This window comes from Lissotriton vulgaris, chromosome 11 (assembly GCF_964263255.1).
Source record: "Lissotriton vulgaris chromosome 11, aLisVul1.2, whole genome shotgun sequence".
In the NCBI taxonomy this organism is placed as follows: domain Eukaryota; kingdom Metazoa; phylum Chordata; class Amphibia; order Caudata; family Salamandridae; genus Lissotriton; species Lissotriton vulgaris.
The window spans coordinates 267,629,185-267,650,597 of record NC_141699.1 but is presented as its reverse complement, the minus strand read 5'-3'; the positions used below and the strand labels follow the sequence as shown (position 1 = coordinate 267,650,597).

General features: G+C 47.7%; 1 protein-coding gene across 11 annotated transcripts in view; it reads left to right on the top strand.

Annotated features, from left to right (window-relative positions):
* The window catches only part of MTMR3 (myotubularin related protein 3), a 1,591,444-nt gene that overhangs the window by 1,080,809 nt on the left and 489,222 nt on the right, over positions 1 to 21,413 (top strand). For all 11 annotated transcript variants that reach the window (XM_086943220.1, XM_086943217.1, XM_086943214.1 and 8 more), the window contains one exon: positions 15,653 to 15,838. In XM_086943220.1, the coding sequence (XP_086799346.1) occupies positions 15,653 to 15,838 (186 nt within the window). The remainder of the gene's footprint in view (positions 1 to 15,652; positions 15,839 to 21,413) is intronic.

Genomic DNA, 21,413 nt, shown 5'->3' with positions numbered 1-21,413 from the left:
GAAATGCAGTAGTGGAGTGAAAAAAACCGGGCATAAAGCAATCTATAACAGCGAGTATATTGGGTTCGGGTGACGGGTGGGTCAAACATCTAAAAAGTGTCCAACGTAGTCTTAATAATATGGCAAGAAATTCTCTAGGAGGTTTCAGTCCGTACAAACTTTTATTTGATACTAGAATGATCATTACGACTTGGATTGTCAGACTTCAGTGGTGAAACAAAAAGCCTTTGATATCAAAGATCGTTTGGCTGTTTTACAGGACTTAAATGAAACAAGAAAAAGCCTGAGTTACCAAAAGCTAAAGCCAACTACCACTGTAGAAAAACCACCCGTCCCAGCAAGACCTGTCTTGATTCCAAAGATTGGGGATCTGATCAGAGAAAAGATTGTGGTGAAGAAGGAATTTGGGCCTTCTTACAGAAAAGCAGTACCTGTCTTAGCTGTCAGCGGAACAAGATCAGTTGTGCTACCGCCCCTTGCTGGTAAAAAGGAGAACCGAGTTGTATCAATCGACCTGGTGAAACCACAATCATGTGGCCAATAATAAGTAGTAGGCCCAGTGGACTCCCAAGAAATAGCAGAGGACCAAATCTTGCTACAATCCAAGCGGTTCAAACTGAGAGACTAATCACATTTGACAAACCTGCAGTAATTTAAAAAAGGACTATGCAACAAAGCCATGGAACTTGTGCCTCTTGAAACCCAAATTGCAACAGTTCATCAAGCAACTCCGGTCTACAACGATGTAGCCTTGGACTAAACAAATGTAACAAAAGAAAATGCAAAGATCAAGGAAATCCGGAAGCAATCCCACCAATTAACAGAACTGCATCTGGCTACTTTATCAACTTTGATGACTTTTCCGATGATCCAAATGAACATGGAGACACGCCAGCAACAAAAACTTTAAAAAATAAAATCACAGAGCTCTTTCATCAACTGAGAGAAACATATCTAACTTCACCATGCATTAAATTATGGATTGTGTTAGGTGTACTTTTCCTCCTTCTATGGCTCATCTTGGTTTTAAGTTTGGGTAGATTTATTGATGGAAAATATAGTACAATGGACACAGCAAGTCAGAATATCAACTTGGTCCTGAAACCACACAGATCCTCTCGCATCGAAAAAAGAGAACTATCATCAATGAACATCACAGCAAAACCTATACCTGGTGGTGTAGCATGGGACAAAACTGATTATGAAATCTATGGCCCGGTTGAGCTCTTGAAATGTCCACACCAATTTAAGATTTCCTTAAGTGACTTTGTATCACCTAGTACCTTCTCTGATGATTGGGACTTTGAAAATATTAATAATATGATGTCAGATTTAGAAATGTCAGCAAAATTTACAGAACATGAATATTTACAGGGTTCGTCGAATTATGAGGAAATGTATTGTTACAATCACTTTGGGCATCATTATCTGCATAAATCTCCAAATCCTAGAAATGTTTTCAGTTATAATCAATGGGAACATTGTCCATCTCCGCTAAAAGGCAGTTCAAAAACATTTTGAGAAATTCCCATACTTCTCAGGGTTTAATGTCACTGATCCTGAAACATTCTATTTCAAAGTGTTAAATAAGACCGGAATGAAAAACATGTTGACAAATACTAAACTGATTTATTCTGAAAAATTTTATGGAAAAATGTCAACATTTGGTTTTGAATTTTGGAAAAACAACTTTGAGACAAAAACCATCTGGGGTACAAAAGAATGGCAGGTACAAGGATCTGAAAGAGACACGTTAGTGATATATTCCTTACCTTAGAATATCCCCAGGCGTCAGACTGGATCCGTAAATTTTTGTGTAGCAATACCTCTGCGCGTCGGATAGGCGTCGTCTGCGGCTCCGCGTCCGTCGTCGGCGTCGTTAGCGCCGGAATGACGTCGGAGGAGCACTTAGACGCCGCCCATGCGCGCTGACGTCAGTTCTTCTTTTTTCCGTGCCAGCTACCGCAGATCCGGAGAAGCTCTACCCCTAGTAATTTTTTGACTAAACTTTTGATCTTTTTGATCATTCTTTTTCTTCGAGTCTTCAACTCTATCGGTGCCGGTAGGTATGCCCTGCTCTAAGTGCGACCGACTGATGTCGGTCACGGACTCCCATCGCCGGTGCCTGAAGTGCCTAGGCCTCGACCATGACGATCAAACCTGCTCCGACTGCCGGGCCCGGACGTCGAAGGCTAGGCGGGAGCGGTCCCGTAAGCGGCTCGAGCTCTGGCAGTCGGCCCCGCGCCACTCCAGGTCCCGGTCCCACGGGAGGTCGAGGGACAGGTCGCGAGGTCAGAGTCATAGCAGCTCCGGGAGTGGACACCGGTCGTCAGGCTCCAAGCCCTCAGGTAAGAGGCATGAGCGGTCGGAGAGACGTCATCGTTCCTCCGACCCACCCCGACGCTCGCACGACGCGGCCAGGGGCTCGGGCGACACCGCCAACGCGGCTCCGCGGGAGTCCCAAGCCTCGCCGCCTGCCCCACACCTTCGGGTCCCTGGGCACGGCGCGACGCCGGAGGAGATCGAGCGGTACCTCATGGCCATGAGGTCCCTCCCTCCTCAGTCGGGTTCCGTGGCGCCTCCGGGCCCAACTGTCCCGACTGGAGGCCCTAGCGGGTCGGGTGCTAAGGCCCGACGCCGCCGGGTGCTTCGGCCCCGGCGCCGCCGGCGACTTCGGACTCGGCGCCGCAGGACCTCACCGGATCCGCTTCCGGATCCGGGTCTTTGCCGGTTGACCTCACGACCTCACCGGCGCCACGGGTGTCACCCCCGTCGCCCACTGTGGACGCCGTCCCCAATGTTCCCTACGGTCTAACTCTGGCGCAGCATCGGCGCCGCATCCGACGGCCTTTGGAGATTTTTATTTCCACGAGGAGGACCCGTCTTCTGATCCTGTTTTACAGGTAACTGGTGACGAGGAGGATTGGAAGGGGTCTGAGGACCCTCTGGCACTGGAGTGTCAGTCTCAACAGGACTGGACATATGAGCTTGGGGAGGCCAGTGGTCTTGACACATTGCCAGACACTGGATTTGCCTCCCCTCCGACTGTGGCTTCGGAGGAGGGGTCTTCATATAGTGTAATGTTGACGAAGGCAGCCAAGGCCTTACACCTTGAGCTCCCCGTCGCAGCTGTGTGGACTAACCTCCTCACGGAGGTCCTCAAACCGCAGTCAAGCTCCAGCGAGCCTCTGCTGCCGTTCAATGAGGCCTTATGTGACGTTCTTGTGGGCACTTGGTCCAAGCCCGCCACAGGCCCGCCTGTGGATAGGAACTTGGCCAGACGCTACCGCTCGGCCCTGGGCGACCCATGCTTTTTGTACACCAATCCCACCCCCGAGAGCCTGGTCATCCAGGCCTCCAATTCCCAGACCGCATTCCCGTTGGCCCCGCCCGACCGGGAATCCAAGAGATACGACCATTTCGGGAAGGTGTTCTCGTCTGTAAGCTTAGGGCTGCGGTCTGTAAATACCGCCTGTCTCTTGGGCCGCTACACCCACACTCTGTGGACACGGTTGCGGAGGTGCTGCCACAATGCCCAGAGGAGTCCGGGCTAAACTCGCCCAAACCCTTGCGGAGGGCCAAGATGCAGCGCGTTATTCCATCCGGTGTGGGCTGGATACAACGGACTCACTGGGCAGGGCAATGGCAACGACGGTGGCGGTTCAACGCCACGCCTGGTTGAGGTCCGCCAACTTCTCGGCCGATGTCCAGGCCACACTTCTGGACATGCCGTTCGGTGGCCGTCGCCTCTTCGGCGACAAGGCAGACCATGCGCTGGAATGTTTTAAGGACTTCAGGGCTACGGTCAAGTCCTTGGGCCTCTCGGCCCCACGCCAATAAACTGGTGCCTTTCGCTCCTTTCGTGGCCATGGAAGGGGTTCCCCACATTAGCTGCCAGCCACGCACCGCAAAATGTCCAACAGTCCGGTGGCAGCCGTGGAAACCGCGGTGGCGGCGGTCGGGGACAACGGCGAGGCCAGTCCACACCTCCCTCCACAGCACCCGCCTCAAAACCTTCCGAGTTTTCAGGCCCGTGTGACGCCTGTGGGAGGCAGGGTTCGCCATCACCTCTCCCACTGGCGCACTATCACATCGGACAGGTGGGTGCTGCAGATCGTCCAAAGAGGCTACTCCCTCCCCTTCAAGGCGACCCCTCCATCCATGCCACCGCGTGTCGGGGGATCACTTGCAACTTCTGCAAGAGGAGGTCACGGCCCTCTTGGCCAAGGGGGCCATCGAGCCCGTTCCTGGGCCAGAAGTAGGGTGTGGATGTTACTCCCACTACTTTCTGGTACCAAAGAAGGGCAAAGGGGGCCTACGCCCTATCTTGGACCTGCGGAACGTCAACGGCATCCTCCGGAAGGAGAAGTTCAAGATGCTGACTTTGGCTCAGGTCTTAGCTGCCCTGGACCCGGAAGACTGGCTGGTAGTGTTGGACCTGCAGGACGCTTATTTCCACATCCCCGTCCTGCCGGCCCACCGGCGTTACCTGCGGTTCACGGTAGGCCAAGAGCATTTTCAGTTTACCGTGCTCCCCTTCGGTCTTACCAGCGCCCCACGGGTGTTCACGAAGGTGATGGCGGTGGTCGCAGCTCATCTGCGCAGGTTAGGGGTGTCAGTTTTCCCCTACCTAGACGACTGGTTGTTGAAGGCGGGCTCGCCCCAGACAGTCGTCAGCCACCTCCAGACTATGGCCGACCTCCTGCATTTGCTGGGGTTCTCCATCAATGTGCCGAAGTCACACCTGTGTCCCTCTCAGAAGCTCCTCTTCATCGGAGCGGTTCTCGACTCGGCGCAGTTTCGGGTTTACCCTCCCGAACAGCGGGTTCGGGATATACAGGCTCTCATTCCCATTTTTCAGCCGTTATCCCGAGTCTCGGTCAGGTTGACGCTGCTGCTCCTGGGGCTGATGGCCTCCTGCATCCTTCTGGTGCATCACGCCAGGTGGCGGATGCGGGCTCTGCAGTGGGACCTGAAGTTTCATTGGGCTCAGCATCAGGGCAAGTTACAACAAAAGGTATCAAGGAGTCAAAAACATGTTTCTCTCATAGACAAACCGCTACACGACAAAAAAGAAGATTGTGGGTTGAAAACAGTTGGACATATACACCATTTAAACACACATACATGCAACATTCAGTCAGGGTAGGAATTTTCCCATCAGTTGTCTCTCTGTACCACCACTATTACATCATTTGGGTTCTCCTTACCCAGGAGTTAGTGTACATACAGTCACACAAGTTGTAAGAAAGGGACTGTGTGAGTAAGGAGACTGACGTTGGTTATTTCACTGAGTGGTGTCAGTATGGTGTAGGTGTAATGTTACAACTGAAAAAAAGCAGTGCAAGTGAAAGTAAGTGAAGTGGATAAAATTAGGTGAAACTAAGTAGAGTAGTTATTTTTAATGTTTTCTCTCAGACCACTAAGCTTAAAAACTAGTGAAAAGGAGCAGATTTGACATAATATCTACTCAGCAAGTGGTCGACATGTTTCTGCATATATATGGAATTGATTCTATGCATTCATCAGGACCTAGATGTTGCTACTGCTGTACACATACGTGAAAAAGAGTAAAAGGAATTATATCACCTGTTTGTCAGGTGTAGATTCTCCACCACAATCTAAAATAGTCATGCAGACATGGAAAGAAAATGAGAAAAACAAACATATTTGTCACAGAATGCACTCTATAGTAGTGATATTCTTGTGTTCATGTTTTTAGCAATTCAATTGACATGATATCACTCACCCAATTTCTGTGGGGATGGCGCCTCACCTCACCTGGCTGCAGCTCAGGTAAATAAGGAGCACCACTCTGTTTTGCAAAACACACAATCGTAAAAACATTCCACTAACTTGTCTCAAGGCAAGGTAAAAAAACAGATGTGATGTTCTAGATTACATCTGTCTTAATGCATACATGGTGACCTCAGTATTATTCATTACAGTACAAAAGATATACATATATATATCATTATATATCAAAGTTCCAGGTTTCGTAAATGAATTCATTGCGTCTCTGGGTTTAGAATAAAAGTATACAAATTATATGGACCCCAGAGCCTCTAATTGTTTATGGCCCAGGTGATGGAAAAAAGTGTATGAAAAAAACCAACCCATATATATAAGGTCGCTTTCTATCAGATAGGAGGGAATTACTGGTATATTATTATTATATCGTATATTTGCAAGTTGATTTATTCGGAATACCCCTCTCTCGATGCCAGCATCAGTACAAACACTGTCTCAAAACTATATGTCACAAGGCCACGGTCAGACTCCGTTTGCCCCAAGTCAATTTGCAGCACAAATGCTGGGAAGCCGTAATCAGCTAGATTGCACAAAGCCTGCGGCATCCCAACGGCTCGTAAACAGTTAAGGAGTTACAAGAAATGCCGTATCTGTGTGTTCCGGCAAACTTCAAAGTCAGGCTGCTCCTCCGTTTGCCGCCGAATATTTTACAACGCTAGCGTTGAACAGACTTGGTCGGCTTAATTAAATTAAACTGAATACACCCTCTGGCAACCTCTCGACTCACTCGCCATGTAGGAAACATGAAGGGCACCGCTCGTATGTGCACCGGTACACGCAAAAAACGGAATTACTCCGAACGCTTACCTCTCCGTCGGTGTCTCCCAACGTCCCTCGGGGCTATACTGGGAAGGCACCGAACGGAAGACGAAACGGCTTTTTCTAGAAGCGGGCCGGAGCATGCAAAAATAACTGGGAATTGTAGTTCCCAAAATCGCGTGTGAGAAAAACTGCGTAGAGAAAGTGCTCCATGCAGCAGACTATAATCTCGTGGCTGTTTACACTGAATCCCCACATTTTTCTACATTATCCAAAGGAACCGATTCATTTGATACATAGCAAAACTGTACTAAATAAATAGTAAAAAAAAGGGGTTTGTTTCTAAATCCATATTATAACGGAATAGGAGTCAGCAATGTTAAATGACTCCAGAGGTGCAGCACACATTCAAATAATTTTGAAAGGTGTTGCTTAGTCCATTAATCAATAGACGCTGAGACTACAGAAAAGATTCCCGTATGGAACCCAATGTTGTGTAATGGACCTGAGGTTTGGATCTGGGTGTGTGTAGAGGCAAAATTCACACTACATGAACAATGCTACCTGTCTGATAGTAGAGTCAAATGGTGACTGATGGAGCTGTGGGGGTATTAATGATATACAATACGGATGTGTTTATACAAATATACAAGGTGGGCCTACTTGAATAACAATCAGAACCTGTCTTATCATGGTGACCTCATAGTGACATCCAAGGGATGGGCTCGTTGAGACCCTCTTTGTCACTATTCAACTTATAGACCCACTTCTGCTAAATTTTGAACAGAAATTTGCCTATGTCTGGGCAATGATCTGGTATGTTGGGCTGTTCCAATATGGTCCATGTAAAATCATTAGGGCCATGTCCCCCTTCCAAGAAGTGAGCTGTTAGACGTGTTGCCTGTTTACGGCAGCGAACAGTGCTTTTATGTTCACCAATGCGAGTTTTTGTCTTCCTCGTCGTCATGCCCACATATCTTTTTGGGCATGGACAGGTAATGAGATAGATGGTGTTCTCACTATTGCAATTGGGGAATTTTCGCTGTTGCCATGGACGCATCGTTCCTATGTCAACCGTAGTCGACTTTGATGTCTGGGGGGACACGGAACAATTTCCGCAAGGATGATGTCCTTGTACAGGAGGGAGATCCTACAAAGTTCCAACTTGTCTGGTCAATTTGTTTTTAGGTCTAGTATGGACCAGTTGATCTTTTATGTTAGGTCCTCTCTTAAAGGCAAAGAGGGGGACCGGTAGAGTGTCCCCACTCGTATTTAGAATGGACCAATGCTTTGTTATGATTTTACGTACTTGGTTGGATTTTGTGTGGAAAGTATTCACAAATGTCATCCTGTCAGATCTCTCTTTAGGGATTGCAATGTCTAACAGGGCGTCCCTGTTGTTGTTCGACGCTCTTTACTTTGATTGACGGATGATTCTAGTAGGGTAATTCTTTTCATGTAGATGTTCAGACAGTTTCTCCGTATGTTTCTCAAAAGCCTCCTTTGTTGAGCAATTTCTCTTGAGCCTGAGAAATTGCCCAAAGGGCAAATTATCCCTGAGAGCTCTAGGGTGCTAGCTCTCATAATTGAGGAGCGCAAACAGGTGATATAATTCCTTTTACTCTTTTTCACGTAAATGTACGGCAGTACCAACATCTAGGTCCTGATGAATGCATAGGATCAATTCCATATATATGCAGAAACATGTCGACCACTTGCTGAGTAGATATTATGTCAAATCTGCTCCTTTTCACTTTTCACTAGTTTTTAAGCTTAGGGGTCTGAGAGAGAACATTAAAAATAACTACTCTACTCAGTTTCACCTAATTGTATCCACTTCACTTACTTTCACTTGCACTGCTTTTTTTCAGTTGTAACATTGCACCTACACCATACTGACACCACTCAGTGAAATAACCAACGTCAGTCTCCTTACTCACACAGTCCCTTTCTTACAACTTGTGTGACTGTATGTACACTAACTCCTGGGTAAGGAGAACCCAAATGATGTAATAGTGGTGGTACAGAGAAACAACTGATGGGAAAATTCCTACCCTGACTGTATGTTGCATGTATGTGTGTTTAAATGGTGTATATGTCCAACTGTTTTCAACCCACAATCTTCTTTTTTGTCGTGTAGTGGTTTGTCTATGAGAGAAACATGTTTTTGACTCCTGGATACCTTTTGTTGTAACTAGTTCTTCTGTCAGGGGCATGTATCCAGTACAGAGTCATTAAAGTAGCCCTTGGACCCTCATCTAAATAGTGTGTGTTTCAGCATCAGGGCAACCTGTCCGATCATGTCTTGATCTCGGAGGGCACTGAGAGACAACTGCAGTGGTGGCTCACGGACCGCGACTGGGTCAGTGGCAGATCCCTCTCCCTACCCCACCCGGAGCATGTGGTTGTGACGGACGCGTCCCTCCAGGGCTGGGGAGGCCACATGGGAGAGGCGGAGATCAGAGGACTCTGGTCTCCGGCGGAGTCCCGGCTCGATATCAACCTTTTGGAGCTGCGGGCAATTCGTCTAGCACTGAAGGCATTCCTCCCCTCTGTCAGGGGGAGTGTAGTGCAGGTGTTCACGGACAACACCACCGCCATGTGGTACTGCAACAAACAGGGCGGGTTGGGGTCGTGGAACCTTTGCCAGGAGGCTCTGCGCCTCTGGCAGTGGCTGGAACATCAAGGCGTGACCCTGGTGGTTCAACACCTGGCAGGCTCTCTGAATGCCAGGGCAGACTAACTCAGCCGTCGGTGCATGATGGATCACGAATGGCGTCTGAACTCGGATGTGGCGCAAAGCCTCTTTCAGCAATGGGGAGAGCCTTGGTTAGATCTATTCGCCACAGAAGAGAACGCGCAATGTCATCAGTTCTGCGCGCTGGAGTTTCCAAAGCGGCACTCGCTCGGAGACGCTTTTCGTCGCGAGTGGAGTTGCGGTCTATTGTACGCCTTTCCGCCTATACAACTTCTGCCCAGAGTGCTGAAGAAGATCAGGCGTGACCGGGCCCAGGTTATCCTTGTGGCTCCGGACTGGGCACGAAGATACTGGTTTCCCGAGCTTCTTGGCATGTCAGTCGATCCCCCGATTCGTCTGCCTCTTCGGGAGGACCTTCTGTCGCAGCAGCAGGGGACGGTCCTACACCCGAACCTGTCCAGTCTCCACCTACAAGCATGGAGATTGAGCTGCGACAGTTGAGGCCATTTGACTTGCCTCCCGAAGTCTGTGATATCATTCTAGCAGCCAGGCGTCCCTCCACAAAGTCGGTATACGCCTGCAGGTGGAACAGATTTGTGGCATGTTGCACAGCAAAGGCTGTGGACCCTCTCTCTGCACCCCTTTCTGAAGTTCTACTCTTCCTTCTTTCCCTTGCCCAGCAGGGCTCTGCTCTGAGCACTCTTAAGGGGTACCTTTCTGCTCTTTCCGCCTTCTCACGGCTACCTGATCAGCCTTCCTTATTCAAGTCCCCCATTGTTAATAGATTTCTGAAGGCAATCACACACATGTTCCCTCCTGTTCCCTTCGTGATGCCCCAGTGGGACTTGAATCTTGTACTCACTTATCTATTGTGTGCTCCCTTTGAGCCGCTACATAACTGTCCTCTCCGTCTTCTAACCCTGAAGACTGCTTTCCTGGTTGCCATCACCTCTGCCAGGAGGGTGAGTGAGCTCCAGGCTCTTTCTTCTACTCCACCTTTCCTCTCTGTTCATCCGGACAAGGTGGTGCTGCGTACACGACCTTCCTTTCTGCCCAAGGTTGTCACGGCCTTCCACATCGGGCAGTCCATTACCTTGCCCACCTTCTTTCCGCCTCCACATCCCTCGAAGGAGGAAGAGAGGCTCCACCGTCTGAACCCAAATGTGCGCTTTTATTACCTAGATCGCACACGCCAGTTCCGGGTGGATGACCACCTCTTTGTTGGTTACGTGGGCGCGAAGAAGGGTAAGGCGGTACACAAGAGGACCATTTCGCGGTGGATCATCTTGTGTATTCAGGCATGCTACTCCATGGCCAAAAAGGAGCCCCCAGCTGGATTGCGAGCTCATTCAACTCGAGCCACGGCGACAACAACTTCCTTGGGCCGAGGAGTCCCCTTACAGGACGTTTGCCAGGCAGCTACGTGGGCCTCTCTGCACACGTTCGCAAGACACTACTGCCTGGACAGTCAAGTCCGGAGGGATGGCTTCTTTGGCCGTTCCGTCCTCCAGGACTTTCTGGTGTGATATTGGTTCGCAGACCCACCACCGGGGTTGGTATTGCTGGGGTATCTATTCTAAGGTAAGGAATCTATCACTAACGTGTCTCTTTCAGATGCACAAGGTACTACTTGTGTAACGATATATCTGTAAGAGACATTAGTTAGTGATAGATTCCTTACCAACCCACCCATCCTCCCTGTTTTGCGAACCGATATCTATGGTTAAGGTCATCCCCTTTCAGGGCCCTAGTTTCATGGCACCAGTGTTGGTTCTATCATTGCTCTGTGTATCTGGCGCTGAAAAGCTGTGTATCAGAACTGACGTCGGCGTGCATGGGCGGCGTCTAAGTGGTCCGACGATGTCATTCCGGCGCTAACGACGCCGACGACGGACGCGGAGCCGCAGACGACGCCTACCGACGAGCAGGGGTATTGCTACGCAAAAATTTACGGATCCAGTCTGACGTCTGGGGATATTCTAAGGTAAGGAATCTATCACTAACTAATGTCTCTTACAGATATATCGTTACACAAGTAGTAACTAGTGCTTTAGAAGCATTGTTTAGAGCCTGCATGATCCCAGAACAAATAATGTTCCTGAATGCCACAATTCAGCAAACAACCTGTCTTGGTTTAGCCAAGATAAAAGATTCAAACAACCCGTCTATACCAAAGCCTATGCCTGATAGAAACACCACTTCAGATGAGGGGTTAGACATGTCCTATATTTTAAAACAAAACAGAACACTTCCTGATTGGAACAAATGGTTGATCTGGCCCACAGACACTAATAACTGTCAAGATAGATTCCTGAACAAAATACAGGGGTTCAAACAGAACAGGCCAGACCCAAGATATTCCCAGAGAAAACATCCAGGGATAGTTACAACATACAGTGTAGGAAAACTATGCCTAGACTGGCTACAGAAATCCACACTTCCCGAAAATAAGCAACACTTATCTTTACTTAAAGAAGGTGCTGACTTGCGAGATTTCGTACTGGGACCTCGCAAACAGTGTCAAAAACGTCTCATATACGCCGGTATATACGCAGCTTACAATGAAGCTTGGAAGGTAACACAAATTGAAACTCCAGAAAAAATACGAGAAATTGATCGTATTTATTTGGAAAAATCCCTTTCTGTAGTGGACAATGGATTAACGACTCTGTCCTCCAGAATTTATTCACTGGACAGCATTATATCATCTGCTATTGATATAATAGAACAGGATATGATAATGTAACAACATGGTCAATCCCAATTGTGTTCTATTGTACAGCTAGGCTGGACGTTACAATACCTCCGTTCAGGCCACGTGCCATGGCGTCTAATCAACATAACATCAAATCTCGTTGGCACAAAAAGGAGCAGACTATACGGTGCTGAGCATTGAAAAACTTGAGTGATTACCATTGACAATGTCAGAAAGACCTGTCATTGAATGGATAATACATGGCACCATTACAATCCCGATAACAACTTTTCAATTTCAATACTGCCAAAAGTATATACCAGCAGGCCTGTATGAAAGGTTGGGTAAAGGATACATCAAATCAACCTGGAATTTACCTTATACACATAGATGTTGGAGTGGGGGTAAGAAAGACGTATTTCTTAGTGGTAATAATTGTAAAGCATCACTGAGCGGTACACTTGTATGTCAAGGTATAAACTTACATGGAGCCTGCGAAGGTTCATCAAACAACTTTTCATGTCACTTGCATGGCACCCCAGCTACACAGATAGAGCCCTTTTTCAGACAACTTTCCAACGATAGCTACATTATATTAAGTGACCACAGCTGTTGTGGCATGATGCCAGGAAAACCCTATCTCGTGAGCGTTACTTCCAGGGCCATTTGCTGTATGCAAGTTTTGTATCCAAACAGCAATCCAGACATGGAGGCAGCATTATCGCCTTCTGTGAATATCTCTTCTATTCGAATTGATACTTTAAGCAGAATGAAGTCTATTCTTTTACAAACAACTGTGCCTTTAACCTCGTCCAAAGAAACGTATGACGTTCAAGTTGCAAGGACAGCGGCAGAGATAGATACCCTATTATCGACAAATTGCCCCGTGCATTTCGTAGAAATGTTAAGCCAAATTTTAAACATGTCAGATACCAGTGGCAACGCACATGTATTTAAGACAATTTTTTCGGGACAGTTAGCACCATTTAAAACAGTTCTGGGCATCTTCCCGAACTTTGTGCATTCACTATTCGGCGGCCTGCCTCTTATTTTGGGACTCGTAGCAGGAATTTTAATTTTGTTCCTTCTGCTCTGATATGGCAAGCCACGTCACAGACAAAACTCAGGCTACGATGGAAGAAACTATCCTAGCAATACGATATTGAGACAGTATCACTAAGGTCCTCGGAATGGCCCGGCTAAGAGATCTGAATACCACCTGGTTTCTTTCATTCAGACCAATCTGGCAAAATTGCATCTTACCTGTGCTTCGATGTCTGCTATGCGCAGAAGAATGCGTGTTGGATGTCTGTCTTACACTACCATCAGCAGTACCAATGGATATCATCACTTTGCTTTGTCCGGTAACGACTCATGCAACGTGTTGTCCCCAGCGGCTACCTATTCTGATGATGGCATTCGTTGAGACTTCACCATTACGATTAGGTGGCGGTGAAGTACGAGATGAAATCGGCACCGCACAGGTACAACCTTCTGTGAACATTGCTGATCTGAACACCGATGATGGCAATGCATCGCATATATGCACTATTTCTGATTTTTCAGCGTTGGCCCAACTTTCACCTACTATTGTAGACAAATTGATGCTATACAGTTGACTGAAAAATGCTTCATACTATCAGCCCGTATTTTTGTTTTTTCTTGTAGAGAAATCCCCTGAAGAAGGGCTTATGGATTGCCCGAAATGCATAGGGACTCACTATTAAGCTTTTGCATCGAACTTGGAATGTACAACTAATGACATTGGAATATCATTAATGAAATGAAATTAATGATGAACTACTTGATTCATTTGAAATAACTTTATTATACCTACTCTTGGGTATTCTATATGCTGTGCACAGGGGGACAATTCCTTGGACTTGCTTTTTTTGATATATTCCTCAACGCCCTTTTGATCAGAGAGCGAAGCCCCAGCAGCACGCCACAATTCTACACTCTCCTCAATCTTTGTTGGTGCGTGTCTTACCCAACTTTCTTCATGTTTATACGGTTGTCAGAAGCTAATCCCTTCTTGTCTACTCAGGGAAGTTAACTCCTCCCTGTTCATTTGAAAAAGTTTCTAGTGACCTCTGAGCTAGCTGGCAAACCTAATTAAGTCTAACATATTCAATAGAGACCTAGTCGACCTCAGTCCTAAGTCTAAACTATCGTTTGTTATTCCAATGCGCAATGCGCAGAGCCTATTGGGAAAATAGGAACTACACTACACCACATCAGCTAGTCCACCTTAATGGTGGTGCTGGCTTGGTGTGGGCACACCTCCTAATATTACTAATTGTCCCGCCTTTCTTGCCACCAAAAAGTGGGGTCAGGACAGGGATCATCATCTCCACTATCTGGAGAGGCCTGGGTCTAATAACCAAGGCGGCAGGGCCTTTGAAGCTGCGGACTGTGCTGGTAACAGCGGTGGGGCCGCGTGGATGAGGAGGTAGTGTTAAACATCTCTGCCCAGTGCAGGCTTTGTTCCCAGCCTCTGAAAGCGTTGGCTCTCTCCTCATGGGGCCAGAACCCTGTCTATACTGACTGGCTGGTTGGTAAGGTTTCAGGGTGCACCTCTAAGGTGCCCTCTGGGTGCATTTCTTAATAAATCCATCACTGTCTTCAATGTGGGTTTACTAAGACAATGTTTGTTAACAAACATCTGGGGTACAGTGAAGCCATCATGTAGCTGGGGAACTCGTAATCACAAGTGTCCAGCCCATGTATTCTATATGGCTTCTTTGTGCACTTGTGGGATTCAAGTATTAACTTAGTTCACAAGGGTTCCAGGGACACATCCAATCATGCAGATATACCCACACATGGGTATAGTGCACCCTGCCTTATGGCTGTCAGGCCTGCTGCAGGGGCGACTTATCTATTCCACGTAGTTCTTTCCAGGCATAGCACACAGGGATGTGTGCCATGTAGACTCTTCACTATTCTCTGTACCAAGACAAGAAGGCTCCAATTGCAGTTTTCAGGAACTTGGTGACCTGTTCCTTAGGGTGGTACAATTCGTGCTTAGGGACTTTCCTTACACCCACTGCCCTAGGTACCAGGGGTACTATTTACACTGGTACTGTAGACCTGGTTAGCAAGAACCCAGTACACTTTCAGTCAAGCTTGCATCAGATCCAGAAAAAAAGTGGGGGGTAACAATATCAAAAGGGGCACTTTCCTACATCCTTCAGCTGGGAGGTAGTACTTTGGAATCTTTTCAACAGGTGAGTCATTTGTAGGTAATTATCCATCAGCAAAAGGTACCTTCTGTAAAAATATTTGGGCTGAACTCTATCAGCAGATTCTTCACTAAAACTGACATTGATGTGCTGTGGAGGGTGCTTTATGGCTCCATTGATGTCACCAAACCATCGCTTTCAGCGCAGAGATGGTGTTGAGCGTTACTTACTGGCATGGCAGCGCTGTTAAAAAATTTGGATCCAGTCTGGCAATTGGGGATCTTGAGTAGGTGAGGAATCTGCAGGTTGATAAGAGCACCCACAAAAACACAGTTACAGATTGTATATAACTTTTTCTTCTGTATTTCAAGATGGTGACTTAGTGGTTGTATTGTGGTTGCATTGCTTGTATTGCCTTCTCTACTAGTTCTGTGAGCTACTGCTTTTGATATAGTATTTCATGACAGATTTGTAATTTGTGTGTTTCTTCTCTCTCTCGTGCAGGGTTTCCAGGTGATAGTAGAGATGGAATGGCTGGACTTCGGCCACAAGTTTGCTGATCGGTGTGGCCATGGAGAGACCTCGGATGACCTTAATGAGCGGTGTCCTGTCTTTCTGCAGTGGCTAGACTGTGTCCATCAGCTCCAAAGGCAGTTCCCATGCTCATTTGAGTTCAATGAAGCTTTTCTTGTGAGTTGAGACTTCAGAGTATTTCTGTTTTTTGATGTTTGAGCCTGGCTTTCCTTCATTTGTTACTGTACGCAACTTTTTATGACCAGCAACTGTATGGTTAAAAAAATCGTTTTGTAAAGAAGATTCTAGATCCAATGAATCCTAAACTGAATGGTTGAGGCATAGGTGAAACTGGACTGGAGGGTGACATTAACTTGATCAACTCCCAGGAGGCAAGGTTTCTCACCAGAACGGCCTGTCTAAATATGGGCATGGCTAGCAGGCCAAAGATGGCGGACGCTTGATCGTATCGCTCTGGCCAAGCAATTATCCTGTGCATTCACTGCATTCGGGGCTTATCTGACCCCTAAAACACACCGCATTACTCTCTGCTGTCCAGAACTGCACTGCCTTGTGTCTGTGGATGGACTCAGAGCGACACAGGGAACCTCTGAGTGCTGCAGCAACTGGGCCTACACGGCGGGCGAGCTGGTGCTGTAAGAACGGGCGAAACGAACACTGACGGTGGCATCCCCTAACTAGAGGTGAGCTACTGACTAGTGCACTGGAGGGGGTCCCCCACCCGACCAACCAATACCGTCCAGAGAGCCGACTCGCAGTCTCCAGATGGCCTGAAACTGCCTGATTGTGCAGTGCCTGGCACGAAGAAGAGTGGCGCTCAGGAATGGAATGCTAGACCGTGGATGCATGCCGCTGAGCTGGACCTCACCTTTACCGGCCCATCGCTTCACTGTAACTGTTGGGAGAATGCAATTCCGAATCGATCGGAATGGGCTATGGCTGCTGCCCATGTGCACGCTTTGGACCACGATGATCACCAGCCCCACCCAACTTCATCTCTGATTGCTCGCCCTGCCTGCGGAGGTGAGAAATCAAAGACAAGACTACAGGGCATAGCTCAACAGTCCCCGAAACCCTGCGCTGAGCTGTCTTACACTGGGGAATTAAGATATGACCACGTGCATGCCCTTGCTCACTGTGCCACTGGATTCAAGCTAGCCTGGCTGATGAAAGGTGATCCCCAGAAACCGGTCCCAGGACGCTTGCTTCCGGTCCAGGGAGGACCTGGCTTGGCAGTTCGGTCTGGACTGTTCCCTTGAGGCACATGGTGAAGACTGATTTCCATATGGCTGGGTCTAAACTGGGGTGGCATGGTGAGCAAAAGAACGATGGATTTAACCCAGTTCTCTTGACTCGGGTTGAATGTATGATTTATTCATCATTACGTCCAACATTTGTTTGTGTAGCACTTTTCACCCTAAGTGGGATGGGTATGCCCAGACGTGGGTCCCTTGCTCACTGTGCCACTGGATTCAAGCTAGCCTGGCTGATGAAAGGTGATCCCCAGAAACCGGTCCCAGGACGCTTGCTTCCGGTCCAGGGAGGACCTGGCTTGGCAGTTCTGTCTAGACTTTTCGCATGGGGCACAGGGTCAAGACTGATTTGCATACAGCTGGGTCTAGACTGGGGTGGCATGGTGAGCAAAAGAACAATGGATTTAACCCAGATCTCTGGATTGGGGGTGAATGTATGGGGAGTCCCGATTTGGAAAGCATTCAGTGCACTGCCTTCTCGCTCTACAAATTACTGCCGCTGTACTGCATGACTGTTTGACAACTTAGTGTAACATTGGGTGCTCACCCTTCCCCTGGGGATCGCGTGTAGGTTGAACTGCACAGTTCATGACTTAGGTAGGAGAGAGGGGATACAGAGGGAATCAGCAGGGGCCCAAAGAGGTCTTGCCAGGCCTCTCGGAGCACAGTTCGAAGTTATGCCCTGAAATACCTAGGGGCGGGGAGTTATTATTGACTGCCACTCGACCCACCTAAAAGGCTTGCTCACTCTCTACCACCCCTCTGTAGATATCGCCCTTACCAACGGTACGCATGATGGACATGGCGAAGCCTAGGGTCAGAAAATCTAGCACTCAGGCAGACTCAACTGAGTCAGCCATGTCTACGCCCAGGGAGGCTGATGGGGCGGACAGTATAGAGCCCCATTTGCTACTTCAATTCTGCAAATTATTAGCAGCAATAGCAGACAATACGTCCGCAATCCAACAGTATATTAATGCTCTTTCAGTGGAACTGGGACTGCTGATAGCAGACCTCCATAAACTAGCAGATATGGTGTAGGAAGTGGAATCGGGGATTGAAGAAATACACCTTGCACAATTGGACATGGCCCAACAGGTTACAGTGCTGTCTGACAAGGTGCATATGTTGAAATTCCGAGCTGAAGATGCAGAGGACGGATCAGCGGAAGAACGTTCGTATAGTGGGCATCCTGGAGGTCACAGAAGGAAATTACATGGTGTCCTATTTCAAACTGGATGCGGACCGATGGTGGCCCAAATTATTTGACTACCCTTTTCGCTCTAGAATGTGCGCACAGAGTGCCTGCCCGACCACCAACTCTTGGCAGGCTGCCCTGCCCGGAGGTGGCCAAGCTCTTCCACTTTAAACGCAGAAATGCCCTACTACGGAGAGCTCAAATGGATGGCCCATACCTTATTAGAAATGGGAAAGTGTTGCAGTTTCCCGATTATAGAGCTGCAGTACAATCTAAGAGATTCTCCTCCGAGAGAAGAAGGCCTGCAATACTCCCTGATGCTCCCAGCCAAGCTGAAGATTCTATTGGACGACACAACTCACTTTTGTGAAGAATCTCATGATGCCTGGATTCTGCTAGACACTTACAGATCGACTCCAGCGGTCCCCGGCGGGAGGCAAAAGAAAACCAATACAGACCCAGGAAAAGACCTAGAAGGGCAAGGAGCAGAGGTATGCCAAAGAAACCGAGTTAGACCCAGGCTGAGCTGGAAAAAGTGGCGGCACTTCAAGCGGCAGCCGAAATCGCAGCACAGACACAAACAGAATTAAAGATGAACTCTTTCAGAGAGACAGTCAGCATACTCAGAAGCAGAGGGATAGTCTTGAATAGGGATGGTCTCCATGTGTTGACCCCACAGTCTGTTGACGAGCTGGTCTAACTCATAGGTACCATGAACAATTTGTTATACTATCAATTTCCGTTGCCAAGGGATTGCTGGTGGGGGGTAGAAGTCGACTGCGACCAATCCCTGCCACCTGAGGAAAGGCTGTACATACTCCACTGCGCTACATACAAGAGGCGAGGTAACTGCCTAAACCCAAGTCTTTGAACAATTAAACTGTGAACTTATTGTTGACTTTCTTTTAATTAAGTTTATCTAACAACAATTGTGCAGACATCAGTATAGATATAGATGGATTATGTAACCACTGTAGAGCTAATCATGCATGTTGTTCCAGATATAGAGGAAAATAAGTACACAGTATACACAACATCACGATATCTAACATTATAGCTGTAATATTACAAACTGACATCAAATGGGCGACAGAGCATGCAGCTGCCAGGAGAGGCCTATCGGATTTACCCGAAACAGTAGCCCCATTTACTCTTGGAACTTTCATAGATTCACATGCCTGAATCATTCCCCGTCGTCGAGACGGGAGTCTCCGGTACATAAAAAAGCAATGCTTAGTAGTATAGCAAACTGAAAAGAGGCCTAGGCCCATTTTCCTTTTGCAACCCATAGCCTTTGTTATGTAAAAAGGCCCAAACATTTCCCTGAGCTCCTCACCCTCTAGAACACTCCTGAGAGAACCTTTTGCCCCTCAGATTTTCTACTGCACGTTGTGCTAGGGAGTCTCCTTTGAGCTCTGCTCAAACTCTTCAATCATACTCTCTTTGACTGGGATTTGAGTTCTCTCTTTTTCCAGTTTTTCCATATTAGAAGTTCCTTATTCTACCACCATGGCTGACGAGGAGAAAAAAGGATTATTTAGAGCTTGTGCCACCTGTTCTAAAAAAAAGCCTTCATACAGATGAACCTCCTAAAGACTGCATATACTGCCTCTATCCAGACCATCAAGCAAAGGATTGTAAGGTATGTTGAACCTTCTCAAATAAGACCTTGAGAGATCGTGAGGGAAGACTACTACTCTGGCTTCAGAAGGTTAAATCCAGAAAGGAGATCCTCTCAAGTGAGAGTGAGGAGGAGTCATCTTCGTCTAGGAGATCTCAAAAAAGGAGCAGATCTCCTCAGGCTCATACCTCAGGTGAGAGACCTGAGAAGGCCCCAAAAAAGACCACTCCAGGGTCTTCAAGGCGAAGTCCCTCAAAATCTCCTTCAGACAAAACTAAGGAGAAGAAGGGTTCTGCTTCAGAGGAGAAACAATTGAAGAAAGCTACCTCAGAGCCTTCAAAGTCTCCTCCCAGAGTCAAAATTACCATCAATAAATCCTCCTCTACACCTTCTGAGGAGAAGGAGAAAAGATCTGTGTCGTCGACGAGAAAAATCACATCATCGTCGACGAAGACGTCGTCGTCGACGAAATCTGGGGTAAAGGCTATATCTAAGGCTGTATCGCCGTCAGCACTTCCACCGCCGACGACGGTGTCGAAGACGTGTCCTTCGACGATGGCGCTGACGACCATGACTACACTCGCATCGTCGATGGGATCGTCGACAACAGCGGCGACCACGGGACCGTCAACGACTGTGACTACAACGTCTACGATTATGATTTATTCGACAGCGGTGACGACGATTTCGTTGATGGGCTCGTCGACGAGGGAAAAAACATCGGAAAAGCGTTTTTTGGCCTGGAAAAGAACAATTACGCCGGAAATTACGTCTCCAAGTAAGGTGTCACCTTTAGTTCCATCTCACCTCTAGAGGAAGAAGATTCAGAGGACGAAGATGATGGTGGTCCTTTTGGATATGCTAGTAGCCCATCCCAACTAAGGGTAAAATACCAGGAAGAGGACTAGCAGGATGAGCATAAAGAATTTCAGGATCATTCCCAACAACACCACCACCAGGAACAACGCAAGGAGATGATGAGTGTACCATCTTCTTTATTAAGGGATCTTCAATTCATGCTTGAGGATTATAAGAAAAGATAACTTGTACCTCAGGCCTCTAAGGAAATTCCTGAGATTACACCTCGACCACGCTCTGTACCAAATACGCCAGTGCATAGGCGGGAGACCTTGCCAGAGCCTCTCCCTAAATATCCACCACCAAGACCCCAGCAGGATCCTGACACTACTGATGATGATCAGGAAGAGGGGGGAGATTACGGATCCTAGTAAGGAGTGGGACAAATACCTCATTCCTTCACCTTCGTCTCCATCACCAAAACCTGTAGATTTCCCACCAGAGGACATTGGTGGTTTTCATAACCTGATGGAAAGGGCCACTAAATGATTCACAATTTCCATGGTGGAGGATAAAGCGGAGTGTTTCTTATATGACTTTAAAGAAACACATCATAGGTCTGTTCGGTATTTGCCGATCGTAAGTCATATTTGGGAAGAAGGCCTAAAGGTGATGGAATCACCGGCTACAGTCGCTCCAGTGCTTTCAAGACTGGATAAAAAATATAAAGCACCTGCAGATGCTCTGGCCTGCCTTTTGGGTCACCCCAAACCAGACTCGGTTATTACACAAGCGGCACAGCAAAAGTCGAGAAATCCGTCGGCTCCGATTGCGGCGCCCCCAGACAGAGTGGGAAGGAGG